The sequence below is a fragment of the Narcine bancroftii genome, chromosome 5 (genome assembly GCF_036971445.1).
Source record: "Narcine bancroftii isolate sNarBan1 chromosome 5, sNarBan1.hap1, whole genome shotgun sequence".
Classification (NCBI taxonomy): domain Eukaryota; kingdom Metazoa; phylum Chordata; class Chondrichthyes; order Torpediniformes; family Narcinidae; genus Narcine; species Narcine bancroftii.
In genome coordinates, this window is record NC_091473.1 from 50191216 (window position 1) to 50215604 (window position 24389).

The window sequence follows — 24389 nt, forward strand, 5'->3', positions numbered from 1 at the left end:
GCAAGTGGAATTAGTGTAGTTTGACATCACAGTTGGTATGGGTGAGTTAGGCTGCAAGGAGCCATCTCTGCTGTACAATTCCATAGATGTCTATGAAAGCAATGAGTGAATGTTAAATGAAGGCTTTATTGACTTTCCTGAAAGTTCGTCCCCACAGCTGGTGATTTGAGTGGCTCCCTCATCAAATACTAGAGGACATGCATTTGAGCTGAGAGGGGGAAAATTTAAAGAAGATGTGCAGGGCAAGTTTTTTTTTACACAGAGCTGGTAGGTGCCTGGAACCAGGTGTAGTGGTCGAAGCAGATATGATAATACTATAATGTTTAAAAGGCTATCAGATAGGATATGTAAGGAATGGAGGGATATAGATAATGTGCCAATGTAGAACAGTGCAGCACAGGAACAGGCCCTTCAGCCCATATGTCTGTGCTGAACATGATGTCCAAATAAAACTAACACTTTTCTGCTTTCACCTGACGGATATCCCCCATCTCCTTCATATTCATTTCTACCAAGAAGCCTCAAATGCTAATATCCTACCTGCTTCCACCACTGCTCCTGGGATCCCATTCCAGGCACCCACCACTTTCTGTGTAAAACATTTTCCCTGCACTTCTCCTTTAAACTTCTCTCCCTCAGAGGCAGAAGAGATTTAATTTAATTTGGACAACATGTTTAGCATAGATATTGTGGGCTGACGGGCCTGTTCCTGTGCAACATTGTTTTATGTTCTAATTCTAATGTCCTTAGCCAACCCTCTAAGGTATGAGGTTTGTAATAGATTCTGGTGATGAACCAGTGAGTGGGAAGGGGCAGGATTGGGAAGAAAAAGTGGAGTTAAGAAAGCTACTTTTTCTTCTACCCTTCCACCTGTATCTACTATTATTACTTCTTATCTGTTAGCCTGTTCTCTCTCCTCACTCCTCCCCTTCCCCTTCCCTTTCTAGTCAGGAGTCTGCCTGTTTTTCCAGATTCCAGGTCCGAAACCTACCGTTTACTTCATGTGGGTGCTGTGTGACCTGCTGAGTTTCTCCAGCACATTTGTGCATGGTACTGCACCCTAGCATCTGCAGACTTTCTTGTTTAACTCAAGTTTTAAAAAAATTCCATGGAGCAAAACAATGAGTCTGTTTGGACACTTCTGCCTGTCCTGGGGTGTGTTTATGGTACTTTCTCTTCAACTTCACAGCAACCATGGTACAATAGTGATATAAGATCTAACCCCGTGATGGAGTTTCTTCAGGAATGAGCAACTCACCAAATTTAATTAGCATTTTCCTAAGCAGCTGAGGGATAGGCAATGCTTTATTTTCTGAACAACACTGTATAAAAAGATGAATAAATGTACTCTGCAGACTTGTACACTGATAAGTCGGTGCATATCAATTGTACGCCTGCATCCTTGGTTTATCCACAAATACCAACTTGTGGTTATGTTTCAAGAGCTCATCTACACTAACAACTGTGAAGACAAATTGCAGATTCCCTCACGTGGCACCTACATGCTCTTCATCCGTGATCATATAAGAAACATCACTAATATGGAAAGCCGTGTAAGCAGTCTTGTCACACCACCATTCGTTAAGATCATGGACGGTCTTCACCTCAACACCACTTTTCTACTTCATTCCCTTATCACTTGATGCCAATCAAAATTCAGAAATCTGCTGGTTGCGATATGAATGATTCTTTTCAACATTCCATGGTAGAAATTGGCCCTTGATATGAAGACATCTCTCCTAATCTCAGACCTAAATGGGGGTTTACCACTTTATATTTCTACTTCTTTGACCAGGATCTCACACAGACTATCACTGATCAACATTAGTTCCGTGATTGACGTTTTGGAAAACCAGACAGAATGCATTCGAGACTTCTATGTATGAAGCTTTTACAGGAGAAGCCCTTACAGAGTATTTGCTCTCTTCCTGCTGCAACTTCACTTCTCCCTCTATGGCTGTGACATTAATTTTTTCATGACCTTGGAACAGGGAAATTGAACTTGCTGATTTCTGCTCCCCTTCTGAAAGCCTTTCCTTTGGTTCCGACTGTTGGCCAAACACCTTTACGTCTGTATCAATTGAACACAGTTCTGGTCACACGGCTACAGGAATCAGAACATCAAGATGGAAAGGGTGCAGAAAAATTACACGAGCATGTTGCCAAGACTGAGAGGCTCAAGTTGCAGGGAGTGGCTGGACTGGTTGGGACTTTTCTACCCTGAGCTTTTAAGGCTGAGGAGAGATTAATAAAATCATGAAGGACACAGGCCAAGTAAATAGTCCTAGTCATTTTCCTGGGATAGAGGAACCTAAAACTAGAGGACATTGATTTAAGTTTAAGAGGAAAGATTTACAAGGGCACTGAAGGACACTTTTTTCATGCAGAAATGTGAAACGAGCTGCAAGAGGAAGTGGTAGAGGAGAGTTCCATTTTAACATTTAAAAGACATTTAGACAGATATGTGGATTGGAAGGTATGATGTGGAGAACAAGTTTGGAGGATCCAAGAAGTGACAAGTATGAACACAGTTCAATAACAAAAAAGGATCTTTATTTACATGCAGGGGAAGTCACAACAATAGGGATCACACTCACACAGTCAAAGAAGCTAAATACAATTCATGCACATCAGACGCTGGTTAATCAATGAAATTCACAACTCCTGAATGTGAAAGGAGGGTTAAACAAACTGTACCCAGCTCCAACAGGCATTGTATCCCACTTAACTATAGAATCTAATCACACTAATAACAAGAATAAGACACAATAGTCCTTCCAAGCTATGGACCACAATAGCTCCCCCACCTGTACTGGCACACACCTTACAAATGACCCTCCACTATCACCCACAACTCACAACCCAGCTTGGAGCTAGAGTTCGTTCTCAGGGTAAAAAGAGAGAGAACTGCCCCATATGGTGTGCTTTATACTGCAGCTGGCTGGAGGGGCCAGCTCAGGTATGCACAAATGAGGCAAGGAGTTCAAGAGAGGCACTCGTAAAGTGTGCCCTTACTTGTGGGTGGATCTAACCTTGGGGAATTGACTTTCAACCTGCCTAGTCGGAAGACCCTCCAGGAGCAAGCAAATGGATTATCCTTTGTTTGGAGCAGTTTCCACTGTGACCTGTTGGATAACCCTCTGGATAACAGAAGGTTTGAGAGGGAAAACAGGGAATGGGACTAGCTTGGGCAGACAACTTGGTTGGCATGCGCAAGCTGGGGTCTTTCTCTGCTGTAAAACGTCAGGATTCTGTAACTCCATGGCTCAGCTGTTTACAGTTTCTGAAGTGTGCCTTTCTCTGGCTGGAAGGATCCAAACAGATTCTCAATCTCTTTCTTTTGTCAGACTGAGTTCACTTCTCTGCCACAAATCCAAAGTAGTGATCAGTCTGTGCTTAAGGTGGTATGTGGGTGAAAAAAAAGTTGAAAACCACTGTTTTAATCGTACCTTATTGACTCATTGTATGCATGGTTTCATAACTCCAAAGGAAATGGGTCAGTGACAAATTTTCTCAAGCAAAATATTTCAGTAACAATGAGTCTAGAGCAGTGATTGTCAATCTTCCCTTCCCATTCACGTACCACCTTAAGGAATCCATTACTAATCACAGAGCACCTATGGCATAGGGATTCCTTAAAGTGGTATGTGAGTGGGAAGAAAAAGGTTGAAAACCATTGATTTAATTGCTTACTCATCCATGGCACTGTTTGTGGAACACACATTTGTGGATACATGCTTCTCGTCAGTTGTCCACGTTTGGAGAATACAGCTGACCTTCACACTCCTGCCTTTTGAGTCCACGTGATCTGGTTTCCTCATAACATCACACCTTGATGAAGATGAGATGAAGACCAGCATCAATCCCAGCTGGAAACATTCAATTGGTCAGAGCGGTGTCTTCAGAGGCATGCATAACACAAGGAACGTCACTGATGGTGTGAAAGATAGTGGGTGGGGGGGGCAGGGAGGGGTTAACTGACAATGGGGATATTGAAGCAAGGTGAAAAGAGTGGGAGAATTGGGAAAAAGTGTTAGTTTGCAGATAATCAAGAAGGCAAATGATCTGTTGGTCTTCATTGTTAGGGGTATTGAATTTAAGAGCAGGGAGATTCTGCTGCAACTGTACTACAAGGTGCTGGTGAGGCTGCACCTGGAGTACTACATCTAATTCTGGTCTCCTTACTTGAGGACAGATATACTTGTGTTGGAGGAGGCGTAGAGGAGGCTCACCAGGTTGATTCCGGAAAAAAAGGCAGTAGAATATGATGTTGCCTGAAACTGTACTCATTTGTGTTGAGAAGGATAGTGGGGGGGGGGGGGGGGGGGGGGGTGGTTTGATTTCATCCAAAACATATTCATTGATGAAAGGAATAGATAAGAGAGCAGCAGAGAGGTTGTTTCCACTGGCAGGTGAGACTAGAACTAAGGGGTACAGTCTCAAGTTTCAGGGGAGTAGATTTAGGACAGAGATGAGAAGAAACTGCTTCTCCCAGCGATGAGTAAATCTATGGAATTCTCTACCCAAGGAAGTAGTAAAGGCTGCCTCGTTAAATGTATTTAAGACACAGAATGGGAATTAAGGATTATGGTGAACAGAAGTTTGGTGGAGCTGAGCTCACATCAGAGCCACTATGATTGTATCAAATGGTGGAGCAAGTTCGATGGGCCAGATGGCCGACCTTCTCCTGTTACTTAATATACAAAAGATGGGTGCAGGAAGGTGTGAATGGAATTACAAACTCAATATTGGAAATTGTCGAACTCAGTTTAATCTGGAAGGCTGCAAGGAGGCCAGTTGGAAGATGAGGTGCTGTTCTTTGAGATTCATTTAAACTTACTGGGGCAATGTGGTAGACGGATAGAGCAGGATCAGTCTTTACTTCCATTGTATAAAATAAAATACATTTTGTTGTTTGCAGGTGACAAACTATTACAAAGACCCTCTCTGCTACCATGGAGCTATGAAGGTGGGGTTCGCTGCTGTACTGTTAAATGCAATAAATGGTCTGAAGAATGTACTGGTTACCATCACAACGCCAGTGCTGATACTGCATGGTGATGCAGATAAACTATGCGACATCAGGGGCTCATACATCATGTACGAGATGGTAGCCAGCACCGACAAGACACTGAAGGTGACTCATGCTTCCAAAACTGCCTTGGTTAAATTAGGCTCAAGTTTACCATCCTGTCTCATGGTAAATGGCCACAGAGGCACAAAACTTGGTTTGTATATGGTGTCAATGACACAGGATCAGGGGCTCTGCTGCTGATCGTTGGTGCCAGACAGCTGCTCAGTGCAATCCCTCTCCCCTGTCACCCATCCCCAGCCTGTGCACATTTCCCAACACACGTCACATCCACAGGACCACATATATTGGGCAGCAGGAGCACAGGATGCTCCTTCCCACCCACACACTTATTAAACTTGTTAGAGTTATGTGTCTGTCCAGATAGCAAAGGATAAGTTTGTGTTTAATCATTGCATCCAAACTCAGTCAAATTTTGATGACTACATAAGTCCCTCTTTAACCGATATGTGTAGAATTAATTCCATCAGATTCCTTGCAAATCAAAAAAAAAAGATCCTGGCTATCTGAAATAAAAACCGACAATGCCAGAGCTCTCAGCAGGTTGGGCAGCATTTGTGGAGAGAGAAACAGTTAATGATTCAGTTCAAAGATTTTTGAATCAACTGGAAGAGGGAGCCACCTGAGTTTATAAGTGCAACTGGAAGAGGGAGCCACCTGAGTTTATAAGTGTTTCTGATGGTTCCTGATTTTATTTCCTAACTCCAACATCTGCTGTATTTTAGATTCTCATTAACCCACAGCCCCATCAGTAAGGGTTACCCGGGACAACTCAGTGGGTGGAGTTTTGGGGATGGGATTGGAACCAAGCCATGGGGTTGTGTTACCTCCACATAGTTTCTATAAATTATCGTTTAAATCGTCTGTGGTACAACAGACCTTGTTATTTCATGGTTTCTGTTCTGCCCTGCAGTAGGACTACTGTCCAGGCCCTGTGTAGTACTTACTCCAGTAACTTACAATTTTTTAAATCTCCACTCTCATTATAGAAGATCGAATCTTACAGCACAGTACAGGCCCTCCAGCTCATCAATTCTGATCTATGGAAACCTATTCCATAACAATCTAATCTTTTCCTAACTCACACACTTAATCCTCTATTTTTCTTACAATTGATTCTACATCTTGAATGAACCAGTAAGGTACCTCACTCCACCGGGGACATTAACCTTCTTTAGAGTCATAGAGCATGGAAGCAGGCCTTTCAGCCTACTTGCCCACATTGACCAAAATGTCCTACTCACACTAGTCCCACCTGGCTCATGTCCTTCTAAACCCACCCTATCCATGTATCCAATTATATTTCAAATGTTGCATCAGTTCCTTCCTTGACCACCTTCTCTGCAGCCCATTCCATAAACCTTCCACCCTCTATATAAAAATAAAAGTTACCCCTCAGTTTCCTGTTAAATCTCTCCCTCCTCATCTTCAACCTACTCTGGGCAAAAAATTCTCTGTATTCAACAATGTTCCCTATTTCTCACATGATTTTGTACACTTAATAAAGCTTCTCCACCCCTTTTGTCTTTATGCCAACCTTTCTAAAATTCCAAAAATATTGAATATTCAGTTCCTAGACTTGGTTGCCCTGAACCATGTCTCTGTATTAATCAGATCATACCCACTTAGTTCTTGGTGTGCTATCAGCTCGTCTATCCTGTTATTAGGGTGGTGTGAGAACTTTTAAATTAATTTTGTTATAGTCTTTGCTTCGAGTTTACCTGCTGGTCCAGTGGTTTCTTCAATGATCTTCCTCTTCTAGATGCACTTTGCTTATCAACAAGCTCCTGGAGGAACTCTGTGGATGGGGGCCCTTCATCAAGTTTCAATAGAGAGTCCTGACCTGAAACATTGATTGACCGTCACCCTCTATGGATGCTGCCTGACCCATTGAGTCCTTCCAGGAGCTCACTGTTTGCTCAAGGTTCCAGCACCTGCAATTTTTGTGTTCTCTCTACTTCAGTTCTCATTATCTCATTATCTGTTGTTAGTTTGAATTTTACATTTATTTGTCACATTATATCCAGTACAGTGCAAAAGGTAAGAAGTCTAATGGTTCTAACACACCTACACCAATATAAAGTAGAAGAACAAGTACACAATTTATCGATCAATTTAATGATCAATTTTTACCAGGCAAGAGCAGCATTAGAGCACTGTTGTGGGGTTCATTCATGAGCCTGATGACTGCAAGGAAGAAACTGTCTTTAAGCTGAACTATTGCCTTTTCCTTGCCTTCATAATCACCCCTTCACCTGAACCCCTATTTTGTATTTCCATCTCAGGAGTGATAAGTAATTGCCCGTGGAGTATCATTGAGTTATTTCTGAACTATTGCAGTGTTTCTGTTGTAAAATCTTTGTTTGATCACTGTGGTCTCTTTTGAATCCTGTTCAGGTTTTCGAGGAATGTTTTCACCAGCTTCACAAGGAGGTGCCAGATGTCGTAAAGGAAGTGTATGCCTTGATTGAAATGTGGTTGAATGACAGGTTACCTCTGCCAAAATAAGTGTTCAATCTGAAAATAAGAATGTTTGTGAAGGAATCATTTTAATTTATATCGGGGTTGATTGTTTGAGGATGGGGAGGGAAGAGGAAGAACCTATTTCATGATGCTTAATTAACAAAATTTTAAAAATATTAAAAATCACAGCAATTGCATCCCCTTTCTTGTGCTTCTAATGTTTCTATGTGTGGAGAAGCTCTCTTCTTAATCTTGGTCAGCATTGGGCAGCAAGGTTGGTGGAGCAATTAGCACAATGCCTTCACAGCACCAGTGATTAGATCTGGGGTTTGAATCCTCTGTTTTCTGTAAGGAGTTTGTATGTGTCTCCTCTTGTCTGCATGGGTTTTCCCCAGGGGCTCCAGTTTCCTCCCACTGTTCGAAACATTAGTGGGGCTGTAGGTTAATTAGGTGTAAATTGGATGACACAGAATCGTGGGCCGAAATGGCCTGTTCTAAATTTTTAAAAATTCTTCATTCCATTCTGTTCCTTGGAATGGATACAGGGAGGGAATCCCAATCCCAGTGATAATCTCCATCCTAGGGATAATCCTGATGCACACTATAATGAATAATAAGGGATTAGGTGTGTGACAGAAGGAAATGCTCAACTTTGAGCATTGTCAATTCAACTTCAGATCAGCTCTACTGAGTGCACTGTGTCCGAGGACTGAGATTTTAATCACACCTTTTTAAGAAGGAAGTGAAATGCCACTAAATTGAAGATCCAATTTACCTACTGGATGACCAGGTAAAGAGAGATAAGAGGCGAAAGAGTTATCTGTCATTCTGTGGCAAGAACACCACCTGGTTTGGAAAGTTGAGCCTCCAGGAGTGTAGAAGGCTGCAGAGAGCGCCAAACACAGCCAAGTTCATCACAAGCACTGACCTCCCATCATCTACAGCCATCTATGTGAGCAGCCAACCTTGAAAAGATCCCCATCACCCTCATCACAACCTCATCCTCTGCTCCCTTTAGACAAAAGAATCAAAGGTCTGAAGCCCGGCACATCTAGGTTCAAGAACAGTTTTTATCCAACAACTATTGGGCTCTTGAGTATACCCTACTCCTCTAACCATGGCTATAAATGACACCAGACCCACCAAAAGATCTGCCTGCAATAGTGAAATGTCACTTGCATTAACTGCAATTGTGAATACGTACAGAGCCCTCCACAATGTTTGGGACAAAGACACGTTTTTCCTTTAATCAACCCTGTGCTCCACAGTTTTAAATTTGTAATCAAACAATTCACATGTAATTAAAGTGCATATTCCATATTTTATTCAAGGTTATTTGTACACATTTTGGTTTGACCATGTAGAAATGACAGCACCTTTTAATACACAGCCCCCCATTTCAAGGCATCATAATGTTTGGGACATTTGGCTTCACAGGGTATTTGTGATGGCTCAGTTGCTTCACTGGTGCAGGTATGCAAGAGCTAGGCTTGCTTCTGAGCTTTTGATCACATTTGGAGTCTGTAGTTGCCATTTTTCAAATGAGGACCAGAGTTGTGCCAATGAAAGTCAAAGAAGCCGTTATGAGGCTGAAAAAGACGAATAAAACAGTAAGAGACATCACCCAAACCATAGGATTACCAAAATCAACTGTTTGGATCAGCATTAAGAAGAAAGAGCGTACTGGTCAGCTCAGTAATCAAAAGGGACAGATATTACAAGGAAGATCTCCACTGCTGGTGACAGAAGAATTCTCTTCAGGAGGCAGGTATGGATAGGTCAATGACTACTGTTACGTCACAGACCAGCAGCAATAGAAATTCACCAAGACTGTGTTATTTTTTAGCATTGCCCCAGATTCTTTTAAAACCTCAACACACAGGTAGATAGATTTCTTTGGAGCAAAGAGGTACCCAGGGTCTCCATGCAGGAATTTACATGGGACTTTAGTCTGGTGGATTGAGATTACCAGATTTCAAAAAATGTGTTTGGCAGCCCAGTCGAGGTGTATCACCTCACTCTTTGAAGTGGGAGGTGAACTATCCTGGGCACAAATTGGTCTGCAGATGGTGGGTGAGAAGGGAGCAGGAGAATTAATTTATAAATGAGATGCCAAATTATTATCTGGTTAGAAGGACAATGCTTTGCTAAAGCATATACTATATATGTGGAACAAAATTAATCAAAGTATTGGCCATAAGGTGGGGATGTCTCCAAAAGCCCCCCTGACTCAGAATAATTTAATACCATTGACTATTAATAACAAGATCCTGGACACCTGATACCAAAAGGGGATCAGGTGTATCGAGGACTGTTATGAGAGGGGCAATTCATGTCATTCAAGCAGTTAAGAATTAAACATGATTTGTTAAATAAGACACTCTTCTGCTATTTTCAGTTAAGATCTTTCTTGAGGGACAAATTAGGTCCAACCATAGCCCTACCAGAGTCCAGTGACATGGAGAATCTGATTCAAAGAGAGAACACAAAAAAGTCTGTTTCGGCAATGTATTTCCTGTTCCAAGCAGAGGACCTGAACTCAAGGCTTCATGGGTCAAGGCAGAAGTGGGAGTCAGACCTAGGTATTACGATAGATGAATAGTGCTGGTCGGATCTGTGTTATGACAGTGTGACTACATTAATTAACTCACAATATACACTGGTGCAGTATAACTTCCTTCACCAGCTATACCTCGCCGCAGAAATTGAATAAAGGTAAACCAGAAATTTCAGATCAATGTTTCAGGTGCGGTATAGAGACAGGACAGTGCACTCAACCTGGTCATGCCCCAAGGTAAGGCCCTGTTGGGTAGAGCTAGGCCAAGTCTTAGATAAAATCATAGGTAAAGAGTTTCCACAGGACCCAGAGTTATTCCTGTTGGGAAACATCATGGACACAAGGCTTACAATGAAGCTATCAAAATTTCAAACTCAATTTGTGTTTATCACATTGGCGGTGGCCAGAAAGTGCATAGTGGTTACCTGAACGCTCATCTAGGCATTGCACATTGGAACATGGAATTGTAGAGCTATATACCCTTGGAAAAAATTACTTATAATCTAATGAAAAATATGAAACTTTTCTTAAAATATGGCAACCATACCTGAGTTACATAGGTGCAAGGATATAGGGCAGCCCTCTGTGTTTTGCTGCCTGCCACCCTCCCCCTCTTTGTCCTTCCTCTTCTGGGGTGAGGCTAAGTCGAGATGAATGTAAGAGACCTGAAGGATGGGCATTGAGCTTCAACAGACCTTGTGGTTGATGGTTTTTTTTCTTTTTAATTTATTTGTCTTCAGTTAGTGGCATCTTGTATTTTTATGTTAAATAAGTGTTTTTGCCTTTTCATGCAAGATAAGTTTATTTATTTAAATGGTTAATATGATTTCTATTGTGTGTGGGGGTGGTGGGTGGAAATAAAACCAGACTCAGCAGAAGAAATGTATATATACTTGATGAACATCATTGTTGTACTGTAAATTATTGGAACTGTGTCTGAGTTTGGAAAAATTATAATTAACACTGTCTTCTTTTTGAATATTTATTTTTAAAACAATATATTTATTAATAATTAATAATAATATAACATCTTACTTAAATCTACCCCAACTTTGCGTGAATATACGTGTGTGTGTGTGCGCACGAGCGTGTGGAATACCCAAACTATTACAGCTTAGACACAATTCTGGAAAGTCTTTCCTGATGTTCAGGCCTAGAAATCCTGTGTTGAAACTCAAACTTTTAATATGACACTCAGAAGTAATTATGAAAAAGGTGAATGACTGGACTGCCAAAAACTCACAAATCCTTGTCAAGTTGGTTTCAGAGAAATGTCTTTTCATATGAATGATTGTCACAACTCCCCTTTTCCTTGTGAAGCAGAAATGATTTGTGTGACTTCCATAATGGTTCCAAAACCCAAGCATGGGTTAGTCGAAATGACCACCACAATGGTCACGATCCAATGCACAAATTCACCTGCTTCCTTTCCCAGATATAGATCAATATAAATGATCGTTACAACGGTCATGGTGGTTCAATAACTCCCCTGACAGGGAGAATTAGCAGAAATGTCCATTTCCACACAGTCATTTTACCTCTGTTTTCCAGATGACTTACTGATCCATACTGAATTGTGTTTCTTTAAGTGTTCCAATCACATGACTCTTAATCATATGACTCTTCTCTCATCATCTATTTTTCCTGAATAAACAACTTTTGTTCTTAGTTGAGAACATCAGCCTTGTTTATAGTTTGGACCTAATCGTACCATCTAGTCTGTGAAATGTTGTGAAATCTGTGAATGTTTGCAGCCTGTACCAATCCCCAAAGTCTGTCACTAAATGAAACAGGATCTTGTAATACCCTCACCCAACAAAGAAAATTTTGAGTTGTAAGGGCAAACTTTAACTACAACCTACAATGCTTGAAATACTACATTCACTATTATTACATGACATAATAGAGACAAATATAACATTTTAGCAACATTGCAAACTTAACATCTTGAAAGACAATCAGAAATTACATTATCTTTGCCTTTACTATGAGTTATCATTAAATCATATTCCTTCAGAATTAAACTTCAGTTTAACAATAATCTATTTTTGTTTTTAATTTTATCAAAAACACTAAGGGATTCTAATCAGTATACACAAGTGGTCTCTGAACTGTGCAGATATAAACAGTGAAATGCTGCAAAGTCAGTACAAGGAACACTAATTCTTTCTCTATTGTAGAATAATTTGTTTTATATTTCTTGGATAAGTGAGCCATTGGATGGTCAATATCATCACAACTATTCTTTTGTAATAACACTGCTCCCGTGGCTTCATCACTAGCATCTCTTCTTTTTTTCTTTGGCTTGGCTTCACGGATGAAGATTTATGGAGGGGTAATGTCCAGTCAGCTGCAGGCTTGTTTGTGGCTGACAAGTCCGATGCAGGACAGGCAGACACAGTTGCAGCGGTTGCAAGGGAAAATTGGTGGGTTGGGGTTGGGTGTTGGGTTTTTCCACCTTTGTCTTTTGTCAGTGAGGTGGGCTCTGCGGTCTTCTTCAAAGTAGGTTGCTGCCCGCCGAACTGTGAGGCGCCAAGATGCACGGTTTGAGGCGATATCAGCCCACTGGCAATGGTCAATGTGGCAGGCACCAAGAGATTTCTTTAGGCAGTCCTTGTACCTCTTCTTTGGTGCACCTCTGTCTCGGTGGCCAGTGGAGAGCTTGCCATATAACACGATCTTGGGAAGGCGATGGTCCTCCATTCTGGAGACGTGACCTACCCAGCGCAGTTTGATCTTCAGCAGCATGGATTCGATGCTGTTGGCCTTTGCCATCTTGAGTACTTCGATGTTGGAGATGAAGTCGCTCCAATGAATGTTGAGGATGGAGCGGAGACAACGCTGGTGGAAGTGTTCTAGGAGTCGTAGGTGATGCCGGTAGAGGACCCATGATTCAGAGCCGAACAGGAGTGTGGGTATGACAGCGGCACTGTATATGCTAATCTTTGTGAGGTTTTTCAGTTGGTTGTTTTCCAGACTCTTTTGTGTAGTCTTCCAAAGGTGCTATTTGCCTTGGCGAGTCTGTTGTCTATCTCGTTGTCGATCCTTGCATCCGTTGAAATGGTGCAGCCGAGATAGGTAAACTGTTTGACCGTTTTGAGTTTTGTGTGCCTGATGGAGATGTGGGGGGCTGGTAGTCATGGTGGAGAGCTGGCTGATGGAGGACTTCAGTTTTCTTCAGGCTGACTTCCAGGCCAAACATTTTGGCAGTTTCTGCAAAACAGGACGTCAAGCGCTGAAGAGCTGGCTCTGAATGGGCAACTAAAGCGGCATCATCTGCAAAGAGTAGTTCACGGACAAGTTGCTCTTGTGTCTTGGTGTGAGCTTGCAGGCGCCTCAGATTGAATAGACTGCCATCCGTGCGGTACCGGATGTAAACAGCGTCTTCATTGTTGAGGTCTTTCATGGCTTGTTTCAGCATCATGCTGAAGAAGATTGAAAAGAAGGTTGGTGCGAGAACGCAGCCTTGCTTCTCACCATTGTTGATGGAGAAGGGTTCAGAGACCTCATTGCTGTATTTGACCCGACCTTGTTGGTTTTCGTGCAGTTGGATAACCATGTTGAGGAACTATGAGGGGCATCCGAGGCGCTCTAGTATTTGCCAAAGCCCTTTCCTACTCACGGTGTCGAAGGCTTTGGTGAGGTCAACAAAGGTGATGTAGAGTCCTTTGTTTTGTTCTCTGCACTTTTCTTGGAGCTGTCAGAGGGCAAAGACCATGTCAGTAGTTCCTCTGTTTGCGCGAAAGCCGCACTGTGATTCTGGGAGAACATTTTCGGCGACACTAGGTATTATTCTATTTAGGAGAATCCTAGCGAAGATTTTGCTTGCAATGGAGAGCAGCGTGATTCCCCTGTAGTTTGAGCAGTCTGATTTTTCGCCTTTGTTTTTGTATAGGGTGATGATGATGGCATCACGAAGGTCCTGAGGCAGCTTTCCTTGGTCCCAGCAGAGCTTGAAAAAGTCATGCAGTTTGGCATGCAGAGTTTTGCCGCCAGCCTTCCAGACCTCTGGGGGGATTCCATCCATACCTGCTGCTTTGCCACTTTTCAGTTGTTCAATTGCCTTATATGTCTCTTAGCCTTAAGGGCTGTTGAGGGAGCTGGAGCAGGGCGGATTCCAAAATCACTAGCATCTACTGCTCAAGAAAATGGCTTCTTAGTCGGGTGACATAAAATGGCTTTCAGTTTATCAAATGCTTCCTGACAAAGTTCTGCACAAACAAACTTTACACTTTCTTCAGAAGATTAGTCAAAGGAAGAGTGATATCAGCAACATTTTTACAAAACTTTCTATAATACCCTACCATTCCAAAAAACCTTATTGCTTTCTTGCCCATGGGAATGGGAAACTCAGAAATTGTCTGAACCTTTGCCTGAACAGGGGCCAACTTGCCTGACCAACAACATATCCAAGATAAGTCACAGTCGCATGGCAAAATTCACTTTTGGCTAAATTAGCAGGTTTGCTTTTGAAAGTTTGTCAAACAATTTCTCTAACTCAGAGTTATGTGCTTCCCATATCATTCCCCGTAACCAAACCATCAATATGAGCATCCGTATGCTCTGAGCCTTGATTCATTCTTTTGAATGTTCCTGGACTATTCTTCATTCCAAATGGTAGAACATTATGTTCATATAACTCTGATGAAGTTACAAATGCAGAAATTTCCCTACCTCTGTCTGTTAAAGGAACATACCAGTAACCTTTATTAAGTTTATCTTCATAAAATAACGTAGCCTTTCCAACCTTGTCCACACAATCATCCACCCTAGGGTTAGGATAAGCATCTGTCTTTGTTACCATATTAACTTTTCTATAATCAGTGCAAATCTAACCGTCCCATCTGATTTAGGCTCTAGGACACAAGATGAACTCCATTATGAGGTAGAACATCTAATAATATCATTCTTTAACATGTATTCAATCTCTTGATCAACAAGTTTATACTTTTCAACATTCATTCGATATAGATGTTGTTTGATAGGTTTTACATCTCCAACATCAACATTGCCAGCGACAGGTTCACTTCAGAGTCTGTTAAAAAAACTGTCCTTGAACCTGGAGGTCCATAGTTTTAAGTTCATGTATTCTCTGACAGGCAGCAAACATGAGGCCAGGATGGTACGGGTCCTTTAATATGGGAACAGCTTTCCTGAGTCAAGCGGAGGTATCTCTTCAGATTGTGGAAGCTGGTGAAATTTGAGATAATCATACTTCTCAAGGTAGTCAAGGAGCCATACTGGGAGCGGACATTTGCCCATTCTGGATGATCATTACCTATCCCTATAACATTGTTGTTTCAAGTGCTCAGTGAAATACTTTTTAAATGTTGCAAGAACCTGCTCCCACCCCTTATTTCCAGGAGAGGTGCATGGAGGATATTTTTTTTTTGGTGGCATCATGATCCCGCCTAGCTCATGATAGAGTCATACAGTATGGACAGGCCCTTCAGCCCAACTCGTCCATGACAACCAAGTTGGCATTCTGGGCCAGTCCCATCTGATGCTTGCTGGGATCCTACTCACACAGCTGCTCCTCAATACTGGTCAAACATTAAAGTCATTTGAACATAAGACATAGGAAAAGAAATTGGCTTTTCAGCCCATTGAGTTTGCCCAGCCATTTAATCATGTACTGATCCATTTTCCCACTCAGCGTCACTGCCCGGCCTTCTCCCCATAACCCTTGATGCCCTGGCTAATCAAGAACCTAGCAATCTCTGTCTTAAATACACCCAGTCACCTGACCTTCACAACTGCTTGTGGCAACACATTCCACAGATTTACCACCCTCTGGCTGAATATATTCTTACACATCTCTGTTCTAAGCAGTCTTCTTCAATCCTGAAGTTGTGCCCTCTTGTCCTACATTCTCCCACCATGGGAAGAAACCTTTCTACATCTTCTCTGTCCATGTCTTTCAACATTTGAAATGTTTCAATGAGATTCCCTTCTCATTCTTCTAAATTCCAATGAATTCAGGCCAAGAGCTATCAAATACTCCTCATTTTCCCAAAATCATACTAATGAATCTCCTTTGGAATCCTCTCCAATGTCAGCACATCTTTTCTTAAATGAGGAGCCAAAAACTGATCACAATACTCCAAGTGAGGTCTCACCAGTGCCTTATAAATCATCCATATCATACCCCTGTTCTTATATTCTATTCCTCTTGAAATGAATGCCAGCAAATGACTCAACATGCAAGTTTACCTTCAGGTAATCCTGCACGAGGATTTCCAGGCCCCTTTGCATCTGGGTATTTTCAATTTTCTCCCCATTTATTTTTTCTACCAAAGTGCATTACCATACACTTTTTGACATTGTATTTCATTTGCCTCTCCTCTGACAATTCTCCTAATCTGTCCAAGTACTTCTGCAGCCTCCCTGTTTCCGCAACACTACCTGGCCCTCCTCCTACCTTCGTATCATCTGCAAACTTGGCCACAAGGCCATTCATTCCATAAATGAAATAATTAATATCCAATTCTAAAAGAAATTGCCCCAACACTGACCCCTGTGGAACACCACTAGCAACTGGCAGCCAACCAGAATATGATCCTTTTATTCCACCCCTCTGCTGCTTGTTAATCAGCCAATACTAGTATCTATCCTGTAATGCCATGGGCTCTTATCTTGTTAAATAGCCTTATGCACAAGGAGTTCAAAATGGGCCAGGAAGAGCATAAAATCGATTTATTTGCAAATGATGTGTTAGTATATTTGACTGACCTGGGGGTGGGGGGAGTTGTTGGCCAGGCTGAAGACCACACTAGAGGATTATGGCAGGATCTCTTTGTATAAGTTAAATCTGATAAGAGTGAAATCATGCCCTTGACAAAGGGGGATTACAGTCAATACCAACAAGGGAATCAATTTAAATGGCTGTAAGAGGGCATTAAATAATTGGGGATAAAAGTAGATAAGGTTTTTATGCAATTTATATAAACTCATTTATCTCTCTTTGCTCTGGAAGATTGAGGAGGACCTTGGTAGATGGAGAACACTGCCCATAACTTTGGTGGGCAGAGTTAATTGCATTAAAATGAAGGTTATGCCAAGACTAAATATCTATTTTGTTGACCCAGGGCTTCTTTAAGATGCTCAGCAGATGTGTCAGAAAGTTCTTGTGGAATGATAAAGTGGCTAGAATCTCCATGGAAAAATTGACTTGGGAGTGTAAATTGGGAGGCCTGAAATTGCCAGATTAAAAAAAATATTATAAGGTGGCCCAATCAAGGTTTATCGCCTCACTCTTTGAGGGAAGTAATACTCTCTCCTGGGCACAAATTAGACTACACATGGTAGGAGAAAAGATAGCAGGAGAGTTTATATATAAATGGGACACTAAATTCATATCAAAGAAAACAGATAACCCCACATTAAAACATGTAATTCAGATGTGGCAAAAAAAGTATCAGAATAAAAGAGGGATATCTCCTAAAGTGCTCTTGACCCAAATAAATTAATACCCGTGACTCTGGATAATAAGATCCTGGAGACCTGGTGCCAGAAGGAGATCAGGTGTATCAAGGATTGTTATGAGAAGGGCATCTTATGTCATTCGATCAGCTGAGGAATAAATATAATTTGTCTAATAAAAATTTCTTCAGCTAAGATCTTTCTTAAGGAATAATTTGGGACCAACTATGGCCCTGCCCACATGTAGTGACATGGAGATTCAAATTTAAAAGGGGAATACGCGCAAGTTAATCTCTATGATGTATCTCCTATTCCAAAGTGAGGGCCTAAAGCCGAGCTTACACATGTTGAGGGAAAGGTGGGAGATGGACTTTGGAACAATAATCCACGAGTGCTGCTGGTCAGACCTGTTTTTGGACAGCATGACAGCTGTTATTAATGTCAGGTACAGATTGGTGAAGTACAATTTCCTGCATCAACTATACCTCACACCACAAAAGTTACATAAATCTAAATTAGAAATTTCAGATATGTGCTTTAAGTGTAATGTGGAGAATGGACCCTTTATCCATTCAACCTGGCTGTGCACAAAGAGGAGATCCTTTTGGGAGGACCTGGGGGATCTTTGGCTTGGCTTCGCGGACGAAGATTTATGGAGGGGGTAAAAGTCCACGTCAGCTGAAGGCTCGTTTGTGGCTGACAAGTCCGATGCGGGACAGGCAGACACGGTTGCAGCGGCTGCAGGGGAAAATTGGTTGGTTGGGGTTGGGTGTTGGGTTTTTCCTCCTTTGCCTTTTGTCAGTGAGGTGGGCTCTGCGGTCTTCTTCAAAGGAGGTTGCTGCCCGCCAAACTGTGAGGCGCCAAGATGCACGGTTTGAGGCGATATCAGCCCACTGGCGGTGGTCAATGTGGCAGGCACCAAGAGATTTCTTTAGGCAGTCCTTGTACCTTTTCTTTGGTGCACCTCTGTCACGGTGGCCAGTGGAGAGCTCACCATATAACACGATCTTGGGAAGGCGATGGTCCTCCATTCTGGAGACGTGACCCACCCAGCGCAGCTGGATCTTCAGCAGCGTGGACTCGATGCTGTCGACCTCTGCCATCTCGAGTACTTCGACGTTAGGGATGAAAGCGCTCCAATGGATGTTGAGGATGGAGTGGAGACAACGCTGGTGGAAGCGTTCTAGGAGTCGTAGGTGATGCCGGTAGAGGACCCATGATTCGGAGCCGAACAGGAGTGTGGGTATGACAACGGCTCTGTATATGCTTATCTTTGTGAGGTTTTTCAGTTGGTTGTTTTCCAGACTCTTTTGTGTAGTCTTCCAAAGGCGCTATTTGCCTTGGCGAGTCTGTTGTCTCTCTCATTGTCGATCCTTGCATCTGATGAAATGGTGCAGCCGAGATAGGTAAACTTGTTGACCGTTTTGAGTTTTGTGTGCCCGATGGAGATGTTGGGGGGCTGGTAGTCATGGTGGGGAGCTGGCTGATGGAGGACCTCAGTTTTCTGAAAAAAAAATCACAATGGTGGGTTTTCCACAGGATCCAGAATTGTACCTTCTGGAAAACATTATGGATATGAGTTTTAAACTGTCCAAGTACCAAATTCCGTTTGAGAAAGTTGCCTTATCGGTAGCCAAGAAGTGTATAGTGGTCATCTGGAAGTTTGACTAAATAAATCTTATCAAAGGATTGATACAGTCTAATTATATTGCACCAAATGTTTTTATTTATTCAGCTAATTACAACCCCAAAATATCTGTAATGGATTTGTCACACAAACACCACTCCCCTCCATCGACTCCATCTACAGCTTCCACTGCCTAAGGAACTCTAATAGACTAAAAGGCTCATCAAACACCCTCCCATTGAGAGGAAGACTGACAAGTATGAGATCATGCACCACCACATTCAAGGACTTTCTTTCTCACCATTATCAGACTCATGAATAAACCCTACAATAGAAAATAATGTTGTCTCTGCCCCATTCTAATTAATCTCCGTTTGTAACTCTGCACTATGGTTTGACTGTTGTACTATGTATGAGTTGTCTAGCTGGACTACTTGTAAACAAACTTTATCACTGCACTGATAAATATGAATTTGTCAAACATGATTTATTTTCATAAATCTAAGTTGATGTTGGTTATACTTGTTATTTTCTAAACATCATGTAACCACTTCCTAAGAGTCCAGCAATTCCCCTGTGATTGACATCAGAATAGCTGATTTACATTTCCTAGTTTATTCTCTCTTAAATAGTGGGATTATATTTGCTACCTTCCAAATAGTGGAAATGATTCCAGATTCTGAAAACATTTGGAAGATAACATCCAGTACAGTACATTCACTTAGTCATAGAGTCTTATAGAACAGAAAAGGCCCTTGGGCTCAGCTCATCCATGCTGACCGAGCCAGTATTCTGGATTAGTCCCATTTGTCCACATTTGGACAATATCCTTCTAAACCCTTCCTATCCATGAATCTATCCAAATGTATTTTGAATGTTTTGATTGTACCCATTTCCACAGGTTCCTCTGACAGCTCATTCCAGATACAGACCACCCTCTGAGCTGAAAAGTTAACCCTCTGGTCCCTCTTTAATCTTTCCCATCTCACCTTAAATCTAGGCCCTCTGATTCTGGACTTGTCTGCCCTGAGAAATTGTGAGCATTCACTTCATCCATGGCCCTTATGATGTATAATCCCCCTACCTCCAGGTAATAACCCAGTCTATTCGGTCTCTCCCTCAAGGCCTGGTAACATCCTAGTGAATCTCATCTGTACCTTTCCCATTTTGATATCCTTCTTTTAACTGGGTGACCAGAACTGCACACAGCACTCAAACTGTGGTCTCACCGATGTACAAGTGTATTATATGTTCTAACCTTTGTACACCCCACTTCCCAAATGTTTTCTTCATCACCCTGCTACTTCAGCCCAACTTGTCCACACCTGTATTTAACCCAAATCTCTCCAAACCCATCAAATGCATGTATCTGTCCAATTTTTTCATAAACGTTGAAAGGTGCCTCAACCACCTCCTCTGACAGCCCATTCCATACACCATGCACCCTCTGTGTAAAAAATTACCCCTCAAGTTCCTGTTAAATCTCTGCCCCCTCATTTTAAGCCTTTGTTGGGCCCATACTCATTGGGTATGGTGGAATGAGAGATAACTGCATTGAAACACATAAAATACGCAAGCTGTGCCTCGCAATTAATGTATAACCAGCAACTCATGAATCACTTGGAATTCATCCACATGCACATGCATGTGTTTCTCTGGACCACTGTGCACACATATACACATCACATAATAATCACATATATAGATGAATATGTAAGGAAAATAAATAAGTATAAATATTTGGGAATAATTTATTCATTCCATTTATAAGAGACCAAGTTTACAGGATGCCATTCATCAATCCCACAGCCTGCAGGAAGACGCTATTTCTCAGACTGGCAGCCAACATTTTGATGCTCATGTACCTCCTTCATGATGGGAGTAGGTCAAAGACACTGTATAATGGATGGTAGGGATCCTCAATATTTATGCCCTATGTAAACAACATTCCCATCTTGCTGGGGATATGTATTTGTTTGATCCTGGTTAGATAAACAGGATTTGTCTGTCAGGGTTTCTTGGTATGCATAATTAAACAGAGAGATAAACCTTCCCTAATTCTGTAAATATTGAACATAATCTATCCTTTAATCTAAGAACTTCTGAAATAAATAATAGTTCAGCTATGTTATTAGGGCTGGAGGTCTTGAGTTATTGGGAGAGGCCAGATACATTTTTTCCCTGGAGCATAGGCAGCTGAAGTTTAGATAATCATGAGGGGCGTGGATAAAGTAAATGATCACAGTCTTTTTCCCAAGATTGGGTCAGAAATGAGATCATTGAGATCACAGATGGAAGATAAGAAAGGAGATTTTAAGGAGATAAGTAGCAACTGCTTCATGCAGAGGGCAAAGGACATGAGGAACAAGTTGCAGAAAGAAGTGGCGAGGTAGGTGTAATTGTGAAGTTTAAAATATATTTATATAATACATGGATAGGAAAGGTTTTAGAGGGATATGGGTCCAATGCAGGAATATTGGACCAGCTCGGGCAGACTCGGGCAGTAGGGATGAATTGGGCTGAAGGGCCTGTTTCCATGCTGTAATAGTCTTTGATCCTGTGGACTCTTCTCTGTTTGGGCTCTTACTTTTATTTCCTGAATTTGACAGGCTACTGAGTGAAGGTGTAAATAGAACATATACCATTACAGCACAGTACAGGACCTTCAGTCACAATGTTGTGCCAAACTATATAAACCTACTCCACATCAATCAAATTTTTCCTGACCTCATACCCATAACCTATTTTTTTTTACATCCATGTGCCCATCTAAGAGTCCTTTGAATGTCCTGGTTGTACCAGCCTCCACTACCACCCTTGGCAATGCATTCCAGCCACCCACCACTTTCTGAGTAAAAAACCTTCCTCTGTCGTCTCCCCCAAAACTTTCCTCCATTCATCTTAAACAGATGTCCTCTGATATTTGTCATTGTCACTCCATGAAAAAAGGTACTTGCTGTCCACCTTACTAAACCTCCTCATAATCTTATATATCTCTATTACATACTGAAGCCCAACTCAGCTGATCACCGACCCCTGAGCAACAGTGCTCTAATAGGTAAGTATGAAGGTTGTCCATAGAAGTTCCAGTAATTAGGCTGAGGAATCTTTTTTTCCAAACTGCACCAATTCACACAGCTGCTGGGAGAATGGGGAAGACAAGGTCAATTCTGGTTTCATTACTTGAGTTGATTTGAATGTTTTTAAGTTTATTGTTATATATCGAAAATGCAATGATAGAGGTTGTGTTGTGAGTAGATCAGCAGACATCTCATACATAGTACAGCAAGCAAGACTCAGTAAGAAGTGCAGAGTTACAGAGAGAGAGAGAGAAAAATGGAGCAAAGGTATAATTTTAATACTTTGGGGTTCATCCAGATGCCAAATCTAAAAGAAAATGTAAGAGAATGGAGTTAGTCATCATAATAATATTAGAGTGGAGGGAAAGGAGAGTAAAGCAGTTGTTGAATTCAGTTGAGAGTTTCCTAATGTGTGGTATGGTAGCTGCAAAGCATCAGACCAGAAGTAAATAAAGAGGAACAGCAAAATGGCTGAGAAGATACTGAGGTCTCCGTTTTCTCTATTGATAACATTCACCAGGAGCATTGCTTAAATAGGGCTCAAAGAATCATTGAGAACCCTTTCCATCCAGCACACAGTATCTTTGACCCATTACCATCAGGAAGGAGGTACAGGTACGTCAAATTTAGGGTGGCACGGTTACCGTGACAGTTAATGCAACACTGTTACAGTGCCAGCAATCAGGACTTGGGTTCGAATCCCACGCTGTCTGTAAGGAGTTTGTATATTCTCCCCGTGTCTGCGTGGATTTTCTCCAGGAGCACTTCCTCCCACTGTTCAAAAATGGACCGGGTGTTGTAGATCAATTGGGTGTAATTTGGTGGCAAAAACTCATGGGCTGAAAGGGCCTGTCACAATCTTTTTTAAAAATCTGGACCCCAGGCTGGGAAATACTTTATATTTTGGCATATAAGTCGACCAGCAGATGTTGACCCCCTTTTTTCAGCCTCATTTTAAGGGTTTATCATATATTGGAGATGTAAGTTTACCCCCAAAAATCGCAATGCCTGAGATGTTGGGTGTTTGTCAGCGTATAAGTCGACCCCCAAAAATCATGATGATTGATCTGCTGGGCATTGGCTGGAGGTGATTGTCATCATGAAGGCTCCATCAAATTAGAGACTGGAGGAAGAAAGAAGAGACTTTAAGAAAAATACCAAAAAGGCAATGTTTGATGAGAAGAGGAATCACTCATTGGCCAGAGTTGAAAAATCATGGTGCAGAATGGGTACATGAGCAGAGACAAGATTGCTCCAATCACTCGAAATAAAATAAGAACATTTGCACTGCAGTGGGCCAAGTCACACCCAGACCTCAGTGATGATTTTGAAGCTACAGTAGGCTAATGTAACCATTTCATGAACAGGTATTACAACAAAAAACAAAAATTGCTCAGAAACTACCAAAAAATCTTGATCATAAAGTTGTAAATTTTCACGAGTTTATTATATGGAACTAGCAGAAACATGTTATCAGTTTGCATTTGCAAATATCGGAAACATGAATTTGAACATGAATGGCAATCGAACAGTGGAATAAAAAGGTGTTAAAACTGTGCAAATGGAAGTACAAGCCAGGAAAGGACCATAGTGTCATTGTGCATGGCCATCAGGACAAAGTTAAGACCCATGATAATCTTCAAATGCAAAATTAAACCGAAAATAAAATTCCCTGTGGGTATTTTTGTTCATTTTCATGAAAAAGGATGGATGGATAAAAATGGTGTAAAACTATGGACAGAAAATGTGTGGAACGGGCGGCCAGGTGGTTTACATAAAGAGCAGAGTTTACTGGTCTGTGATATGTTTTGTGCCACTTAGCTGACAACACTAAAAGTAGATTAGCACTACATTATACTTACATGGCGGTTATCCCAGGTGGTTTGACGTCTATTTTGCAAAATCTCGATGTCTCCTTGAACAAGCCATTCAAAGACCACGTGTGTGAGGAATAAGGAGGGGCAAGACGTGCTGCATCACGTGATGTGCCATGTAACTTTGTGCTCAAGGCATGGTGCAAAGAAAAGTAGAGATTGTAATAAAATCGATTAAAAAGTTCAGTATCTCTTGTGCAATCGATGGCACGGAAGATGATGATTTATTGTGGGACTCTGACGAGAAAGCTGAAGCTGCCTCATCAGATACAGA

At 41.7% G+C, this 24389-nt stretch overlaps 1 protein-coding gene across 5 annotated transcripts in view; it reads left to right on the forward strand.

Moving 5' to 3' along the window:
• mgll (monoglyceride lipase) overlaps positions 1 to 7752 on the forward strand; it is a 71610-nt gene extending 63858 nt beyond the window's left edge. For 4 of the 5 annotated variants that reach the window (XM_069937386.1, XM_069937385.1, XM_069937387.1 and 1 more), the window contains 2 exons: positions 4922 to 5137; positions 7490 to 7752. In XM_069937386.1, the coding sequence (XP_069793487.1) occupies positions 4922 to 5137; positions 7490 to 7600 (327 nt within the window). In that variant the 3' untranslated portion in view covers positions 7601 to 7752. The remainder of the gene's footprint in view (positions 1 to 4921; positions 5138 to 7489) is intronic. The other variant, XM_069937390.1, reaches the window with a different exon arrangement.
• Positions 7753 to 24389: the final 16637 nt, after the last annotated feature.